This window comes from Phaethon aethereus, assembly GCF_964289735.1.
Source record: "Phaethon aethereus genome assembly, chromosome: 8".
Classification (NCBI taxonomy): domain Eukaryota; kingdom Metazoa; phylum Chordata; class Aves; order Phaethontiformes; family Phaethontidae; genus Phaethon; species Phaethon aethereus.
Window position 1 is genome coordinate 24503164 of NC_138584.1, and position 16232 is coordinate 24519395.

General features: G+C 53.7%; 1 protein-coding gene across 1 annotated transcript in view; it reads right to left on the reverse strand.

Moving 5' to 3' along the window:
- Positions 1 to 16232, reverse strand: part of ZSWIM5 (zinc finger SWIM-type containing 5) — a 99358-nt gene that overhangs the window by 16985 nt on the left and 66141 nt on the right. Inside the window, exons 2-4 of the mRNA XM_082003031.1 lie at positions 12398 to 12754; positions 3600 to 3748; positions 2820 to 2970 (exon numbers count right to left, since the gene is read on the reverse strand). Of these exons, the coding sequence (XP_081859157.1) occupies positions 2820 to 2970; positions 3600 to 3748; positions 12398 to 12754 (657 nt within the window). The remainder of the gene's footprint in view (positions 1 to 2819; positions 2971 to 3599; positions 3749 to 12397; positions 12755 to 16232) is intronic.

Here is a 16232-nt window from a genome sequence, read left to right on the forward strand (position 1 = left end):
GCATCTGTCTCGGCTGTGATAGTTATCTGGGAGATGGAAAAGAGGGGTTTTCTGAGCCCTATGGTCAAGTGACATCAGCTGACAGCACAAGTGACTCCTGTCCTGAGCCAAAATGCCGCGCCGGCTCAGACTCCGCGTCTGTTCACATGCTGCAGAAACCTTCGTCTGAACTTTCCGATAGCAGAAGGTTAAGTGGGGAACAAAGCGGCAGATCACGATTAAGCTAAGCCTCTAAACAAAACTGCTTTTTGATGACAGGGCTGGGTGCAGGGATGGTGGGGTTGAAGCCTTCCCACCCCAGCGGTCCCGGCTGCTGGCCCCAGAGAGGACAGACACTCCGATCCCGCGCCCAAGTTTCCAAACCATCAAAGAAATTCTCCCGTTTCCCACAGGGTCGCTCCCCGGCTTAATCTGCTGAAATTCTCCACTGTAAACAAGTGGCCGAGATAAATAAACCCGTCTCCAGGCAGATTAAGGTCAGGCTGCACTTCAGCTGGTTTTTCGTCTATTTTTTGTAATTGGGCTTTAATCGTAAGTACTAATGCGCCAGGGCAAATACTCCCACGCCGCAGAGCTCTCCATCCAGCAGGTTTTTCCTTTGGCTCCCCAGCAGACAAGGCAATAGATATTCAGTTGGCAGCACACGCACAAGCAAACGATGCCCTTTTATTTTAATTTTTTTTTTTTTTTTAACTCCGAAATCCTGCGAAATCCTTTACATTTTCCCTAGCATAAATCCACAATCTTCTTTAAGGCTGATCTTCTTCCAATCCCACGCAAGTCTGTGATGCAGTCTTTGCTAAAACCGATGATTAATTATTAAACACGCGCCCAAAATAATTTCAGAGAGGCCTGTTTTTCTCTTCCATGTGGCACGGGAATGCGGTCTGCGCCGGGGCTTCCCACGGCAGCTGGCACCGGGCCACTCATTCCTTCCTTTGGGAGCTGCAGGAATGCTGGGCAGCTTTGGCATCCACAGCCCACGGGCGGTCGGACAACATGCCTTCACTGCCCCACACACCTTGGCTACCGTTGTCTGCCCAGCAATGGTTTGGGACATCGCTCCATGTTGCTGATGTTCGTTACTGGTGAACACCACCAACTCACTGCAGCTCTGGTCCCTCCATGCCTGGAGCCTTCCTTCAGAGGGATCTTCTGCTCCTACAGCAAATGCTGCCCATGTTCAAATCCAAAAGGCTTCTCTTAAAATGGGGGGAATAATCCCTGCTCAGAATATAGTCCATGCCCAACCTGCCCTGCAGCCGCTTCTTGGACCACCACCGTGTCCTTTGCAGGAGCCTCTCTTCAGCATGGAGATGCCCAAATCGCTCCCACTGGACGTGCCTATGCCAGGCGAGCCGCTTGCTCTGACATGTGTTGGCTGGCACCATGTTTCACCTGCTGTCATGCCGATCCAGCCTTGGTAGGGCCCTGACGTTCCCTAGCCACCTTGCCATCTTCTGACGGGGGACGTGCCGTCACCTCCTCCCGCTCTGCCGACCAAAACTACACACACCGACTTGGTCCTTGCACGGTTAAGCCAGGACTGAAACCCAACCACTCCCACCTCATGTGTGCAGGAAGGGAGGGAGGGCTCTTGGCTTGGATAGGTTTGGAGCCTGGCCAAATAATCTGTAATTCTGGGCAAACTGCTTCCTGCATCCAGACCTGCCTAGACACCCATCCGTCCACGTTTCACCAAGGTGTTTGCTTTCTTCAATGTGGAAATTCTGGCTTGGTGGATTTGGCCACCTCTCCAGGATCCTTGCATATCCAACCATCTAGCTGCAGCATCCCAAAATCCTGGAAATACCTTCCTGGCAAGCAAGCACAGATGAGCTCTTCAGAACCGGTGTAGTTGTTTACATCTAAGAGAACTTTACACAGAAGGGGGACACCCACCCCTGCCCGGCCCTTGTCTGCGCTGTTTGGCCAGGCTCTCTAGTCTCATAGCTATGTTTGCATTTCTTGGGCACTTGGTACGAGGGCCTGTGATCCCAGCTGCAGTTTCAGGTACTCCAGAGCCTGGACCACCTTCAAGGGCCTGTGAGCCCTTGCCCTTACACAGCATCTCCCACCAGCAGGCTGCAGAGAAGCTCAAACTCACTCATGAAACTACGGCACAAGTCAAAATATTCACCCAAGATCCCAGATGTCCAGGAGAGCCCAGGACTGCTAGATCAACTCCGCCACAAAACCAACATCCCTGGGCCCATGTCAGCCAAATGTTTTATTCTAATGATATTATGGTGGTGTCGGCCTGCTGAGCTGGTGTCTAAGGTGCTTAGCTAGAATTACCCAGAACTACATTTCCCTTAAAGCTGGGCTCTGTGCTGGCCATCCTGCCTCCCGACCCGGAAACGTGCACCAGAGCAGGCAGAACTCTGTTAGATGGGACAAGACTTGAGAACCTGCCTTTCCCCCTCTGGATCATGGTTGCTCCAGGAACAGCACTTCTACATCCAGGCGATGCCCAGCCCCTGGGGCTCACCAGCCCGTGTCCTCCCTTGCAAAGGCTTCGGGGCAGCACACCAAACATCAGAATGCTGCAAGTATGGCACCAGCCACGCTCCACACACCCATCACCCTTGACTCCTTTGCAGGAGAGCGGCTGGTTTAAGGTGTTGAATTGTGTAGTTTGGGCCCGATCCAGGTGTCCCACCAAGATTTCCCCAGCAAGGGACAGAGCAAGCACTTGGCATCTCTCAAGGCCTCAGCCCCCAAAAAAAGAGGCCCAAAAACCTCTGGGATGATGTCTGCTGGCCCGGCAGCCAAGGCAACCCTGCTGCTGCTGCTCTCTGCGAGGCGGTGACCCTTACCCAGCTCATCCCAGAGCTGCCGGCACTTCTCTGTTATGCCTGTCCCCTGCTGCCTCCAGAGGGAGAGCCGAGGATCGGCCATGAACTGCTCTGTTATCAGTGTCAGCATCCTGGCCCCGTTGGAGTCCCTCATGCGCAGCATCTCCCGAACCTGGAAAGGACAGAGAGAAGGGCCTTTGTCAGACAAACCACAGTCCCCTGGAGGTGTTTAATACATGGTCACCTGACTGGCAACCCACAGCTCCCTCAGTCTGGGAGCCCAAACTGTAAATATACGCATATATATATGTATAATGTAGAGTCCTACATTATAACACTCATGCAATGTCTGTGACCTGGCTCATTGGAGTCCAGCTGAGTGACAGCCACAGTCTAGGCTGTGAAGAGGACCAAGCAATCAAGAACATGAAAACAAGGCCCTTCTGCAAAGGAAGAGAAGAGCCTGTAGGCTGGTGCCACCTCTCCATGGTCTTGGTAGGCTCTGCAGGGTTGGCTTTCCCCACACTGTGCTGATGGGGAGATGGGGGAAAGCCCAAAGCGAGGGATCGCACAGGGATCATGGCAAGCCCATCGCGTGGGAGGAAGGGACCTGCTAGGAGAGCGAGACAACCCAGGCCTGACCCAGAGCCTGGATTACAACTGCCTGCTCTGCGACCAGGCAAGAAGGCACTGGAGCAGAGATTCCCAGCTGTGACAGGCACCCTGCCAGGGCAGCCGGCGAGCTGCCGGCTACGTGACGCACCGAGCAGAGAGGGGAGAGAGCAGCCAGCTCCTCCTCACCTTGGCAAACATGGAGTTGAGCTGCTTTCCCGAGCCGTAGTACCCTCCCTGAGATAGGAACAGCTTCACCTGCTCTCGGACCTGCTCCTCATCCAAGTGCCAGCAGTTCTCGTCGTCGATGCTGGCCCCAGCAGTGGGGTCGGGAGCGCCTGGGGAGATGGGAAGGGAGGAGAAAAGAGACAACCGTGTTTATAGCAGCAGGGTCAGCAGTCCCACCAGCAAGAGGAAGTGGACCCACCTCTATTTTATCAGCTTAGGTGAGGGAAAACCAACCAGGTTCCCAGGCAGCAGCCGTCAGGAGGGATCCCAACCACAGAGCTAAGGCCTTGCCCCTCTCCCTCCGCACCTCAGGTGAAGCGAGGCTGAGGAAGAGTGGTGACCTGCCTTCCTTCAAAGCCCCAGCGGTCCAGGCAGGGCAGCTGTAGAGCCAAGTGCTCCCTGGCGCCAGGGATCGCCCAGGGTGCTGCTCCTCCTGATCCACATCACTGGTTTGTTTAAGCATCAGTAAAGCTCCAATTCCTGCAAGCCCTTCCCAATGTTAGGAACAGTCTAACAAAGGTTCCACTGCATGGGTGGCTCCAGAGCCTTGGGTTAAATGCCTGATCCTGCTCCCCATTTGCTTTAGGACAGGGGACAAGACCCTGTGCATCAGTGTACATACCTGGGAGAGACCCTCCGCTGGAAAGAGCAAAGGATCAATAATCCTTCAAAGAGCAAACTGTGACTAGAGCAGGGCCTGTGGCAGACACACACCTGTGTTCACAGGCTGTATGTAATCTTCCAGAGAACCAAAAAAGAAAAAAACCCACCTACAAGTGCTTTCAACAGCAGCTTGGATCCACCTCCCCATGCCGTACCCCTTTCAATTCCCATTTCGCCCCCCACCCCGAGCACTGCCTGGCTTCCCAGGCTGGCGGGGCAGGCGGGTTCCAGCGAGCAGCCAGGAGCGCAAAAGGGAACAGAAACTCAGCTTTTCGGCTCGCCGCTTTTGAGTCCTACTCTGCAGAAACTCCTCAGAGAAAACCAGTGCCAAGGAGGGACCAGCACAGCTGGAGGATGCTCCACTTTGGTCTGCTTCTCCCATCTTGTCTCCCTCTCAAGCAAGGAAGGTGGTCAGCACAGGAAGAGCGAGGTGCCGCACAGACAGCTGAGGGATGCTGTAGCAGCCATGTTCCCAATTAAATCTTAACGATGTCTTCCCCACTCAACTGGGATCTGGCTGGGGAGCAGACATCGCTTTCATGTGGATACAGCTCAGGATGCAGTGCATGCCCCAGCCCTGTGCGTTGCTGAACTGTGAACTCCAATGCAATTCATGAAAATCAAGCTCCAGGATGCCTGCTCAGCAGGGCGACTGCCTCTTCTTGGCTTGTAAGCGAGAGGACATCAACCCGAGGGGTTTTGGTCCTCCAGCAAAGGCTGAGAACGCTCCTGATGTGATAAGATAGAGCTATTTGTATTTAATGTCCTTTACAAAATTCCTTTAATTTTTGCTAACAGTCGCTGCCTGAGAGCGTTCCAGCAAGCTCTAGGCGCAGCCTGCACCGTGCTGAAGGGAGAGGAGGAGGATGCTCCCTCTGCAGAATAATTTATAGTTGACAGAACCACGTAATTGGGATGGGAGCTGAAGCAGCGGCAAGGAAATCACAGCCCCTGGATGTGCACGATGGCTTTCGCCTACAGCCCCGCATGTGCCCTGATCCTGCTCCCCTGTCGCCGGTGGTCAAGCCCTGCCATAAGCTATGAAGGACCACCATGCCAGGGACTGTCCATCCTGGCCATCTCAGCTTTTCCATGCCTTTTCCTTCCCTCCCCCCGTCCTTATCTCACAGATAAAGAGCAGACAAGCCAGCGATTATCCCCTATCAGGAACCGATGACTAATCTGTCTACCATGAGCGCTTATCCGGCCCCATCGCCGAGGCACCCCAGACGCTCGCACTCTTAATATCCTCCTACCCACTGTCCCATCCACCATTTCCAGCTGCAGCTTTCCAGACCGGCCGGGTCATCTCAGCTGCTTCTGTAGGGTCACTTTGCTGCACCTATAGGGACCAGGAGGGTGCAGATGCCTGGGGTGACCCATCCCACCTAAGCTCTGCCCATCCTTGGTCCCTCATCAAGGCCACTGTGACAGATAAAGGTGGAGGAGTCAGCAAGATGCGAGAAGTGGCCGCATTTTTGTGGGGTTCCCAGGGCTACCCTCAGCGCTCACTGCTCACACATAGCGTTAGTGACGGAAAGCCCAAGCAGCGAGGAAAGCAGCGTGTGGCTAAATAAAACCTCCTCCTCCCACGCAACACATTGAGCACTTCGCACGTTGGGGTTCGGGATGCAGCCAAATTAGTAACGTGCCTCCCGCGCCTCCAAATAAAACCCAAATTTGCTTGTAAGTGTATTTCGCTCTCCTATAAAAGATTCAGAGAGAGGGTTGTACTAGCAGATTCCCACACATGCAACGCAACCCCGCAGATAACGGGCTGCCCAATTACACTGGGGAGCTGGATAAACATTAAGAGCAAACAACGGGATTTGTGCCGGGTTTAAATATTAATGGCAGGATTTGTCCACTTCCCTTTGCCAACGTTCACACCGTGGGGGCTTCGGCAGTGGCATGCCGTGACGCAGCTGATGAGTGATTCCATGTCTCGGCTCCAAAGGAGCAGGGAACGGCATGTAAAACAGCCCGGCGCCTGCATAACACGTTTCTCATATAGCAGCATTCCTGCTCCAAAGAGCCCTGTTTCAGATGTTCTGCGTCTTGGTCCTGCCGGATTCAGATTTAAGGAAACACCACCGCACATCTTGAGTGGAAAGACGCTTTCACCAGCCCGTTTACGCAGGCTGTAGAAACAGAGATAAAAATGCAATCCATCACATGCCAAGCAGTGCCCCTGCCTCGTTGCGGGCTCGAGGGGGGGCAAGCCAAGCAAGACTCCTCCAGGCGGCTATGAAGGCTGAGAAATAAGGGGTGGAAAAATCTACAAATCAGAAACCAGAGTGAAGCCAGGCACGGAAAATTCAATGCCTTCCTCAGAAATTAGCTGCCCAACATGAAGAAAACGTAAGGTGCTCCTGGACTAGAAAGCAGCAGGTTTCCATGGCTAAGGAGGTGGTGGGACCTTGTGGCTCATGCCGAGGCATCAGCACATCCCAGACCCAAGCTCCTGAACCCAAGAAGGGGAGCTACATTAGCTGGGTGGCATGGGAAGTACTCCCAGAGCATCTCACCCAAAACAGGAGTGGCGACACAAAGAAAAAGGGATAATTATTATTTTTAACCAGCGCCTGGAGCTGATAATAGGATGGTAAAAGCAACCAGGGATGCAGGTGGCCGCCTCGACATCTCCCTCACGGTTGTCTCAGCCAACTGTGCCTGGTACCCGCTGGCAGCTTGGGGTCTGGCCGTGCTGGCCCCGGGCTCAACGGCGGCGGGCAGGGCTGTGCCAGCCAGCCGAGCTGCCGCCGCCCGGAGCAAGGCTGGCCCTCGTGGCGGCGGTTCGCAAGGGCCATCTCATGACTGCACATGGTGGTGTGGCTGAACGCCTCCAGGCTGCCTTGCCGGCTCCAGTGAGAAAACAGACGTGAAGGATCAGCTTGGGGTGGGGAGGACACAGACAAATAAACAAACAGGAGAAAACCTCAGAGAGAAAATAACCAGGCACCAGAAAGGAAATTAACTCTAACGAGGGATTAAAAATAGCAGCAAGCAAGGAGGCAAGCTCCGCCAAAGCTCCCGGTTCGTTTTCAAGGGGACGCAGGTTGGATGGAGCCTCCAGGGCGACCTGAAAATTCACACCCATCTGACAGCGATGGGGCAAGTGAAGCCAGACCAGCTCCCAGCATGCTGGCTGGGAGCTCTCTGGTCCAGCTGGTACCAGCATCAGGTTCAGCCATCTTTGGAAGCTGCTTGTCAAGTGCCGCACATGCACATGTCATTCGGCAACCCCAGTGGCTCTGCAAGACAAGGGGAAGAGACTTTCTCCCCAGCACTCTGGTATGTTATTTTCCCTTAAATTCCCATCAGCTCAGCAACGAGGAATATGAATCCCCTGGAGACCTGACCTTCTCCTCCTCCCCAGTGGAAAGGCAGAATTTCAAATAGATTTACCGGTGCTGCCCTCCAGATGCTGTCGTGGGATGACCTCAAAGTTAAGGACCGCCTGAGGACTCCTCAAACATTAGCCCTGGCTCAGAGTGACAGAACAAGTGGGCAGGGACTTCCCACACAGCCAACCTGGTAGCCCACTTGCTGTGCACAAAGAGCAAGATGGGCCAACAGGTGAAGGACAGTATTAGCCCAGGAGTTGAAGGAAGGGCTCAAGGTGGTCAAGAATACATCTGGGACGAAAGTGAAAAGATGAGGCAGAGGGCTCCTTGTGGCTTTTGCATAAGCAGATCTGGTGTTCTCATACCAAAGCCTGAGAGACCATTCCCACTAAGAGTTTTCTGAAGGTCCTCTCCTCCAAGGAAGCTCCTGAGACCCTGCAGGACCACAGAGGCCTCTTGGTGATTCACACTGACTCTCCACTGGCTTGTTCTCAGAGGGAGCTGTCCTTGCACTGCGAGACAGTGGAGGTTTTGTGGCTTTTCCCACTTCTGGCTGAGAAGAGCACCCCCAGCCTTTCAATGGCATCAGCTGAGAGCCACAGACACTGTGTCACCCACTGGCATTTCCATGGGGCAGACAGACCGCACCAACCACATCTCCTGGGCTGAGGGCAGCAGCTCTCCCTGCCCTGCCCAAGCATGCTCAATCATGGTGAGTTACCAAGCTGCAAACACCAGGCCTGCCAAAACTTCCTGCTCCTTACCCAAGGAAGGGGGAGACTTTACCGAAGGGGCACGAAAGATACCTCTAAGCCTCAAGTGCCCACAGGCACTGCCAGTCCTCAGAGCTACCTCTCCTGTCTTTAAGCTTCTAATTAAAGATTTTAATGACCACAGTCTCTGACCCTGCAGTGGTCTCCCTCAGCCTCCTCTCCTTCGTTGGCCACAGACTGCTTTTGCCCTCAGGAAGAATTCAACGTTTGCCTCCAAAGCCCAGACATCCCAAGCAGGCTCAAAGGATGCATCTGAGACAGCAGCTTTCCTTCTGTGCATCCCACGCTGATCCAGTCCTCCTCTTAAACTCAAATCATTCCCTACAAGCATGAACCAGAGCACATGAGGAGATGAATGCCGTCTCCCAAGCCTGCTGGCTGGCTTGGACCCTGCGCGCTTGCTGCTGCTGAGCGTTGGACCCACGCTGTGAGAGCAGGAAACGCAGTGCTGCTGTCAGGACTCATCGGTGCTTCTGAGTTTGCCCACCTCCACACTGCTTGCTTTTTGCCCTGCAATCTGCCTCTCTGCCTACAATTCCCATTTTCAGGTCTTTCACAGCCTTGCCCTCACAGATATCTCCTGGCCCTCCCTGCAATACTTTACTGCACCAAAGCAGTCGCTCTCTGTTCCTCATTCACACCTCAGAAGGATATATTCTTCCCACCTGTCGTCATGGCAGAGCATGGATCCCCCCAACAGCAAAGCTGCAGCTATCCCCAGCACGTCCCACCGAGGCTGCATTTCCCCGAGTCAGGCTGGTCCCACGGCAAACCAACACGAGCCCTGGGCTGATGGCCTCAGAAGAGCAGAGGGAGCGAGGTGACAAGGTGGCCACCCCTAGATGCTCCTCACTCCGTCAGAGGCCTGGCTGTTGGATCCAAGCTCTGCAGCTGCAAGTCCTGGCTGCCCCCAGCAGCCACCCCACCAGGAAAGGCCGAGCAGCCGCCAATCACATTTGCTGGCGCGATGACAACCTTCCAGCCTTGCTCCGTGCCGAACGGTCACGGCTGCTGACTTTGTCCCCAGGAAGCAGGAAGACACTCGGGGAGGGGACACAGCAGCACTGAAACCCACCCCAGCCTCCTCACTCCAGCTGCCTCTTCAGACACCGAGAGTGGAGGCGTCAGACACGCGAGACGCTCTCGCTGCGCGCGCACTGCCCTTTGCAGCCGGCTACGAGAGCAGAAATGTGACCCACTTAAGCAGGCAGAGGTCAAGTAGGCAGTGGAGCGGCAGGCACACCTAGGCTTTCCGCTCGGACTGAATCCTTCGAGAACGCACGAGCGCCTTGGCTGCGCTCCGAGGCTCCATCGTTACTGGATAGTTTGCATTTCCTTCTAGGAAGGCAGCCGGGAAGATCGGCATGCGGTGCACAGCCCGCGGCTACAGACTCCTGCAAGGAACAAAGCTCCAACGCCCCGAGACAAACACGCCAGACAATGGCCTGTAATTTTCTTTGCCGTTCAGGCTCTGCAGGGGGAGAGGGAGCAGTCCCGAAAGCCTTATTTTACAAAACCAGACGACCCCCTCGCGCAAGGGGCATTCCCTGGCCAGCCTGGAGTGCTCCCGAGGTGCAGAATCAGCTCCTCCATCACACGTGCTCACCATCGACGCGGACGGAGCAGCCCTTTGGGTGACCAGAGGCAGATGGGGAAGACCCGATGCAGATTTGAAGTTCAACAGACCTCTGCTCCAAAGAAATGGTGGTAAAAAGAAAGGGTTTCTGGAGAGGCTGCTCCTGCTCAAAGGTGTCATAAACTCAGGTGTCCAGTGCACACGCTGGGTTGCTGTTCAGGCTGCAGAGGTTGGCTTGCCAAAAGCCACCTTGGCCTCAACCCCAAGGTGAACAAAGCGTGACCCCAAGGTCACACTGAACTAGACATGGCCAAGAAATGCACACATAAGCCCACAAAGCTCTATGTAAAGAATACCCTGAAGAATTTCAAATCCCAGGATCAGTGACCCTTTATGAATGCATGAACCACAGCTGGGAAGGGCAAGATGGGGGAAAAATTTGGATCCCTTTCAACTGGAGCCCACAAAACTGCTCTCACATATGCAGCCCCACACACCTGCAGCCCTTCCTCACCCTGGGCTCGTTGCTCCAGTAGCTCTGAGATGTAGCTGCAATGCGGCTGAGCTTCACTGGCAGGGTGAGGAGGGCAAAGCTTGCAACGCTGTTCGGGATCAAGAGCCGAAGCCCTGGACAACACCACTCCGAACTTGAACGTGAGGTTTTTTGACCCTTTTCACAGGGTGCAACATCTATGAGTTTTAGATCATCTTAAGATCATCTTAGACCACCTTTAGATCATCTCATCATCCCAAGGCTGATCTGCATCCTCCCCCAGGATGAGACGAGGCTGTTCTCCTGCTTGCAGAGGCGTTTACTCGCTTGTGACCCCAGCTAGGCAGCCACATGGGTGTCAGATAGGTGTCACCTTCTGCCGGGTAAGTCAACACGTCTCTGTCAGTTCAAAATCGCACCCTGGAGTGTGTGAATTTGCATGAGTTTGAAGGGACAGAGAATTTTTGCTTTGTTTTTAAAACCACTTGTAAAAACAAGAGGCAGATATTGAACCGGAGCCAACATCTGTATCTTTGTAAGACTCTCAATCACCAGCCTTTTGCTGACTCTAGAGCAATAAATATTCAGAGCCTTAAAAGCTTTTCTTCAATCTGCTTAGGAGAAAGCAGCCTCAAACAATGGACAAGAAGGGATCTTGCCCAACCTCAGCTTCAGTGGATCAGCTCAAGGAGGGAACAGACCTCACCAGATTCTTGCAGTACCACAGCTCCTCATTCTTTTTTAATGCCAAAAAATGAGGAACCCCCCCCAGAAGCCAGTAATTTAGAGCACAACCATATATGCAGCAGATGTGGCCCAGCAGAGGAGACAAAAGCCTCTCCCAAGGTGGGAGCAGGAATGACCAGATAGAGGGAGGGGAAAATACCTAAGATCAGAGCTGCCATCACCCCTACGGTGGAGGTGGACCCCTGGCCTCACCTCTACATGTGGATTCAACCAGTTCAGATCCTATTTTAGGCTGCATATGGGGCTTTTCATCTTCCGAGCACTTAACAGGCATGTGTTAATCCCCACAACACCCTTCCGTGGCAGATAAGTGTTTATTATCTCCTCTCTACAGCTGGTGGGACAGGCGCGGTGGGGAGTGGCTCATTGTTGCAGACCCTGGGCAACCTCAGCTCCTGGGCTCCTTGGAAAGACATAGCAAGAGCGCCCAGCTTGGGCTGATGAAGGGAGCCTCAAGGCAACTCCCCAGGGAGCCTGGGCCACCTCCTGGGCCAATGGGCAACTGCAGCAGGGCTGGGATGGGCATCATTCCCCAGCTGGTGCTTTCCAGGTGAGGAAGTCAAAAGCATCTTCCAAACACAAAACCCCAGAACACATCTCTGCTGCCTTTGTGCAGTAGGTCAGGACAGCAGCGCTCATTTATTATGGGCAAATTAATGCCCACAGAGATTAAAGCTTTATCTCCCGCTGGCTGAGCTGCATCTGACTTAGCAACGTGCCGGGCTGGGTTGACATTGTGTCCCCGCATGCTGGAGGAGCCACGTCCCCACTGCACCTTCTGCTCCTCAGGGTACCAGCACCACATCCTTCTGTGTTGGGGACTAAATGTGCTCCCTTCCTCCTCCCTTGGCTTCTCCATCCCACTCTGAGCTGTGCCTTGGGCACCACCAGCCTGGCTGCTCTGCCTTTTCTTGCCTGTTGAAGCCAGCATTTGACAGATAAACACATAAAGAAGAACAACGGGCAGAATGGGGATGTGTGACCAACACTGATGTGGTCCCAACACTCACGTGTTAACGTCAGCTTGACACTGCCACCTCTCCCTTACAGCAACAAACACAGCAAAACGAAAGTCACCACCATCAGCGTGAAACCACCAGCCCAGCCCCAAACGCAGAGCGAAGCAGTGCCGAGCCACCCAGGGAGGAGGGAGGAATTACCATGCACTTGGTTGATCTCCGAGTTGGATGACAGGATCTCATCAGCCAACTTCTGGGCGGTGGGCAGCACCTCGGTGTGGTGTGCTGTGATCAAATACTGAACAAACTTCTGGAGCTGGTCCCTGTTCATCTGGAAAAGGGTCTCTGAGATGGGAAGACGGAGTTTGACCTGGTCCGGCTTGCGGATCCTGTACAGTGAAAGCGCCACAACGTGGGCGCAGTAAAAAATGTCCTTGTTCCCACAGCCGCATGTCACTGAGGTGATTTTGCAGCGGTCGAAGCTGATGGCCACCTTGTAGGTCATCTCTGGTTCTGTCGCAGTCGCTGGCTCCGTTACCGTCCCGCTGAGGTGGAACCCTAGGGAGGGAAAGGAGAAGAGGGAAAGGCCACGTTAGCTTCCAGCTGACCTTGACCACTCACGCAAACTCTGGAAGCTGGACAGGGCCAGCCAAGACCATTTATGCATCGCTGTATCAAGGAACGTACCACCCAACGCACACCGTTCTGGTGGCTTACACCCAGCAACACCCAGCCCGTGTACGAACACACTTCTGCACCAACACACACATGCAGCCAGACTCATCAGTGAGTTTATTTAACAGCCAAACCCTCAGGGGAAGAGCAAAGCCGCTCAGTTCCCATTTGTTTAAGAGTCTCTCAGACTGTTTCTCTCCTGGGAGTCATCTTCATCCACGCCTCCCTCTTGCTGAATTTGCAACTCATGTGACCAAGGGATGGCAGAAAAAGGCCAGGCTTTCTTTTCTTTGATGAGGCACACAAAAAAACCCCGCAAATTAAATGCAACGCAACTCCAACTTCAGCCCCTCAACCAAGTAGAGAGCTCCAGGGCATGGCTGCAGCCCCGAGCTCTTCCACACAGCGGGAACAAGGAGTAGGGGCAGGACTAATGCACAGCCTGAACCGTGCGCTGGAGGGAAAATGTTCCTTGAGCTCCATGATATTTGCTGCTCCCCTGCGAGCTCCTGAGCTTTCCCCAAAATACTGCTGCCCCGGACCCAGCCGCTCACCAGTGCCATCCATGCACTGGGCTACAGGGACACCCCAAACCGCTCACACAAGCGTTACAGTGCTCCCCACAGCTCCCACCGTGCCGCAAGGGGCTGCAGCGCTTTTGGGCACAAACCATGAAAAAAAGTCCCAATGAGTCCCAAATGCAGGTGAGGAGAGCAAAAGGGGCTCAGAAGGGCTCAGAGGGTCTTCTGGGTCCAAGGAAGGTGGATGCACCAAGCAAGCGAGGGATACAGTCAGCGAGAAAAGATGGGACTCCCATCAACATCAAGCTGAAAGCCCAGGGAGCCCTCTCCCGGAGCTGGCTGCAAAAGAGGTCCAACACCAACACTTTGCACTTGCCCAGCCACCTGGAAAAGGGACGTCTTTGTTTCCCCCATCCGTTTGCCTTGTTGCTCTGAGGAGCATGAGGCTGCACCAGGAGGCTAATTAATGTGGCCAGGGCCACCCAGTGCCCCCGTGTCAGAGCCCAGCGTGGTACCCAGGATGCAGTACCCCGCCCCAGCCCTCCTCCCCAAAGAGGTTGCTCACTTTTCTCCGTGCCACTGCAACCTTATTAAGCCCATGTTTGTACAGAGGTCCCTGCAGAGCCTGCCGTCCCCCCGGAGAAGGCAGCAGACAGCTGAGAGCCCTACAATTAGCAACAGAAAAGGAGAAGGGGGGGTTGTGTGTGCGTGAAGATTAAAATACATTAACTGCATCAAACCCTTGTGCGTTTGCCAGCTCTCACAAAGGCTTTCCGAGACAAATTCTACCAGAGGTTTTTAATAAATGGCATCAAAACCAGCTATTCACTGCCAGTCTCTTTAAAGCCACGCCAAAAACCACATTCAAATCTGATTAAGCGTCAAGGAGGTCTGTTTTCACTTTAGCGCAGGGGAGGGGGAAAGCAGACCTGTTCTGTTGCTGCCGCCCGAAACCCACCCGCACGGCCGGCGGAGCGGGAGAGGAGGAAGGACAACCCCGCGCTACCCTCTTGCTCACACGCTGCCGGGAGCAGAAGCATGGCTGCAGAGGTGCCGGGCTCAGTGCGGCGGGAGCAGTGCAGCCAGGGACTGACAAGCCCCCCACTCCGCACAAGTCCATCCCCCAGCAGCCAAACTATATAAATCCTGAGGATAAACTCTGAAGTGTTTATGTTTTACCACTTCTCTGGTCTGCAATGCTTGGCAGGCAGCTCCGACTCGCTGCCAGTTTCTCCCTAGTTTACTTTTTGAACAAGTTAAAAGGACTGGAAACTACGTTCCCGAGCAAGAATGTATGTATACACACGTACATATATAAAACCCTCTAAGACAAATTACTAGCCATAAACACCACCTTCAAATGCTTACTTTAGTAGGACCATGGGCCAGACCCCACCTGGGGCTAGCTGGTATAAGGCTGGCGGAACCCATTTAACCAAACAGCCGGTTTCGGACAGGTGTAAGTCTGAAAATACATCAATGGCCTGAACCCAGCCCCTCGAGAGAGGAAATTTGCCCAGATACTTCCCAGGCCGCTCTCAGGCATCCTACAAGCCGTGCTCCCCCCTCCGCTGCGAGAGCCGGTCTTCGCAGCTCGTAGCCAGGGTCTGCACATTGAACCGGCTGTTCAGTGCGTCGGTAACTGCCAAGTTCATCTGGCACACGAGCCCGAAGTCAAGTGTCAGTTTAGATTTTAGCCATGGTGGCAGCAGGTCTATTTAAGATAAACTGGGAGCTCTATATAAAACATTTATCAAATGCTTAGTCAGAAATTAAACACAGTGAGAGGGGAGAGAGGAGCTGGCAGGAGCAGTGGTGTTATTTAGGAATATTTACATTAACGGGAGGTCAGCCTGCAGCTACCATGCTGCACCCTGCTCTGTGGCCAGGCCTGCACCCCAGCACCCATGGGTGGGAGATGGGTTCACCAGCCCAGCAGTGATGGGTATCATCGTCCCAGAGAAGAGCCATAGTTAAAAGGTAGGTTATGGTGTGGTTACTCCATCACCCATCGAAGCACTCGCTCCTGGTCCACACAAAATCCTGATGCTACGGGTCACCCTGGAGAAGGACAGCTGCCACCGTACCCTCCTTGGCATTCATCTCACATCCCAAGAAGCACGTGGAGCAGGTGATACCAGCACTCCAGCAGAGAGAAACACCACCCTGGCCGCAGACACAGGCTCTAGATAGTGCTGACAGCAAAACCAAATACTTCCCTCCATGTCACCTCTGCACATTTCAATTTAAGGCGTTCCTACAGCCGAGTGCTTATCTAGGACTTCATCTGCTGTTCCTTAACATAAGCTAACTTGGTGTTTGATTTGCTGCCAGCAAAGTGACAGTGCCAGGGCTTGAAAACCATGGAAAAGAAATAATTAAATACCATCTTTGTAATTACAGACTCATTACACCCCACTGGAGCCAAGCTTTGTCCCAAGAATGACGTCGCCTGCTCCCCGCCCCAGAACAGCCTCCCCTGCTTTTACCAACGATGCTTCCCAGTGGATGTCTCTTTGATCCAGGTTGCGAAAGGAGCTGAGTGTTCATACCTGCCCCAGAAAGAGCACAGAAAGGTGCCATGAATGTTCACAGGCACACAGGGCATGATGAGCACATCCCCTTCCTAATCCCACTTACCCGTCGCTTGATGGATAAGAAAATATTTTTCCCATTTGGGGAGAAAACACGGGAGCAAGGACCTTGCATTAGTGCAGCAGGATATTGTGCCTCTGATTTAAATTAAAACAGAGTCCAGAAATGTCTTCTGGGAGTTTGTGAGCTCCACACTGGTGGCATTTCCAAACTCATCATCAGCTGGGCAACGCTCTCCTCCTTGG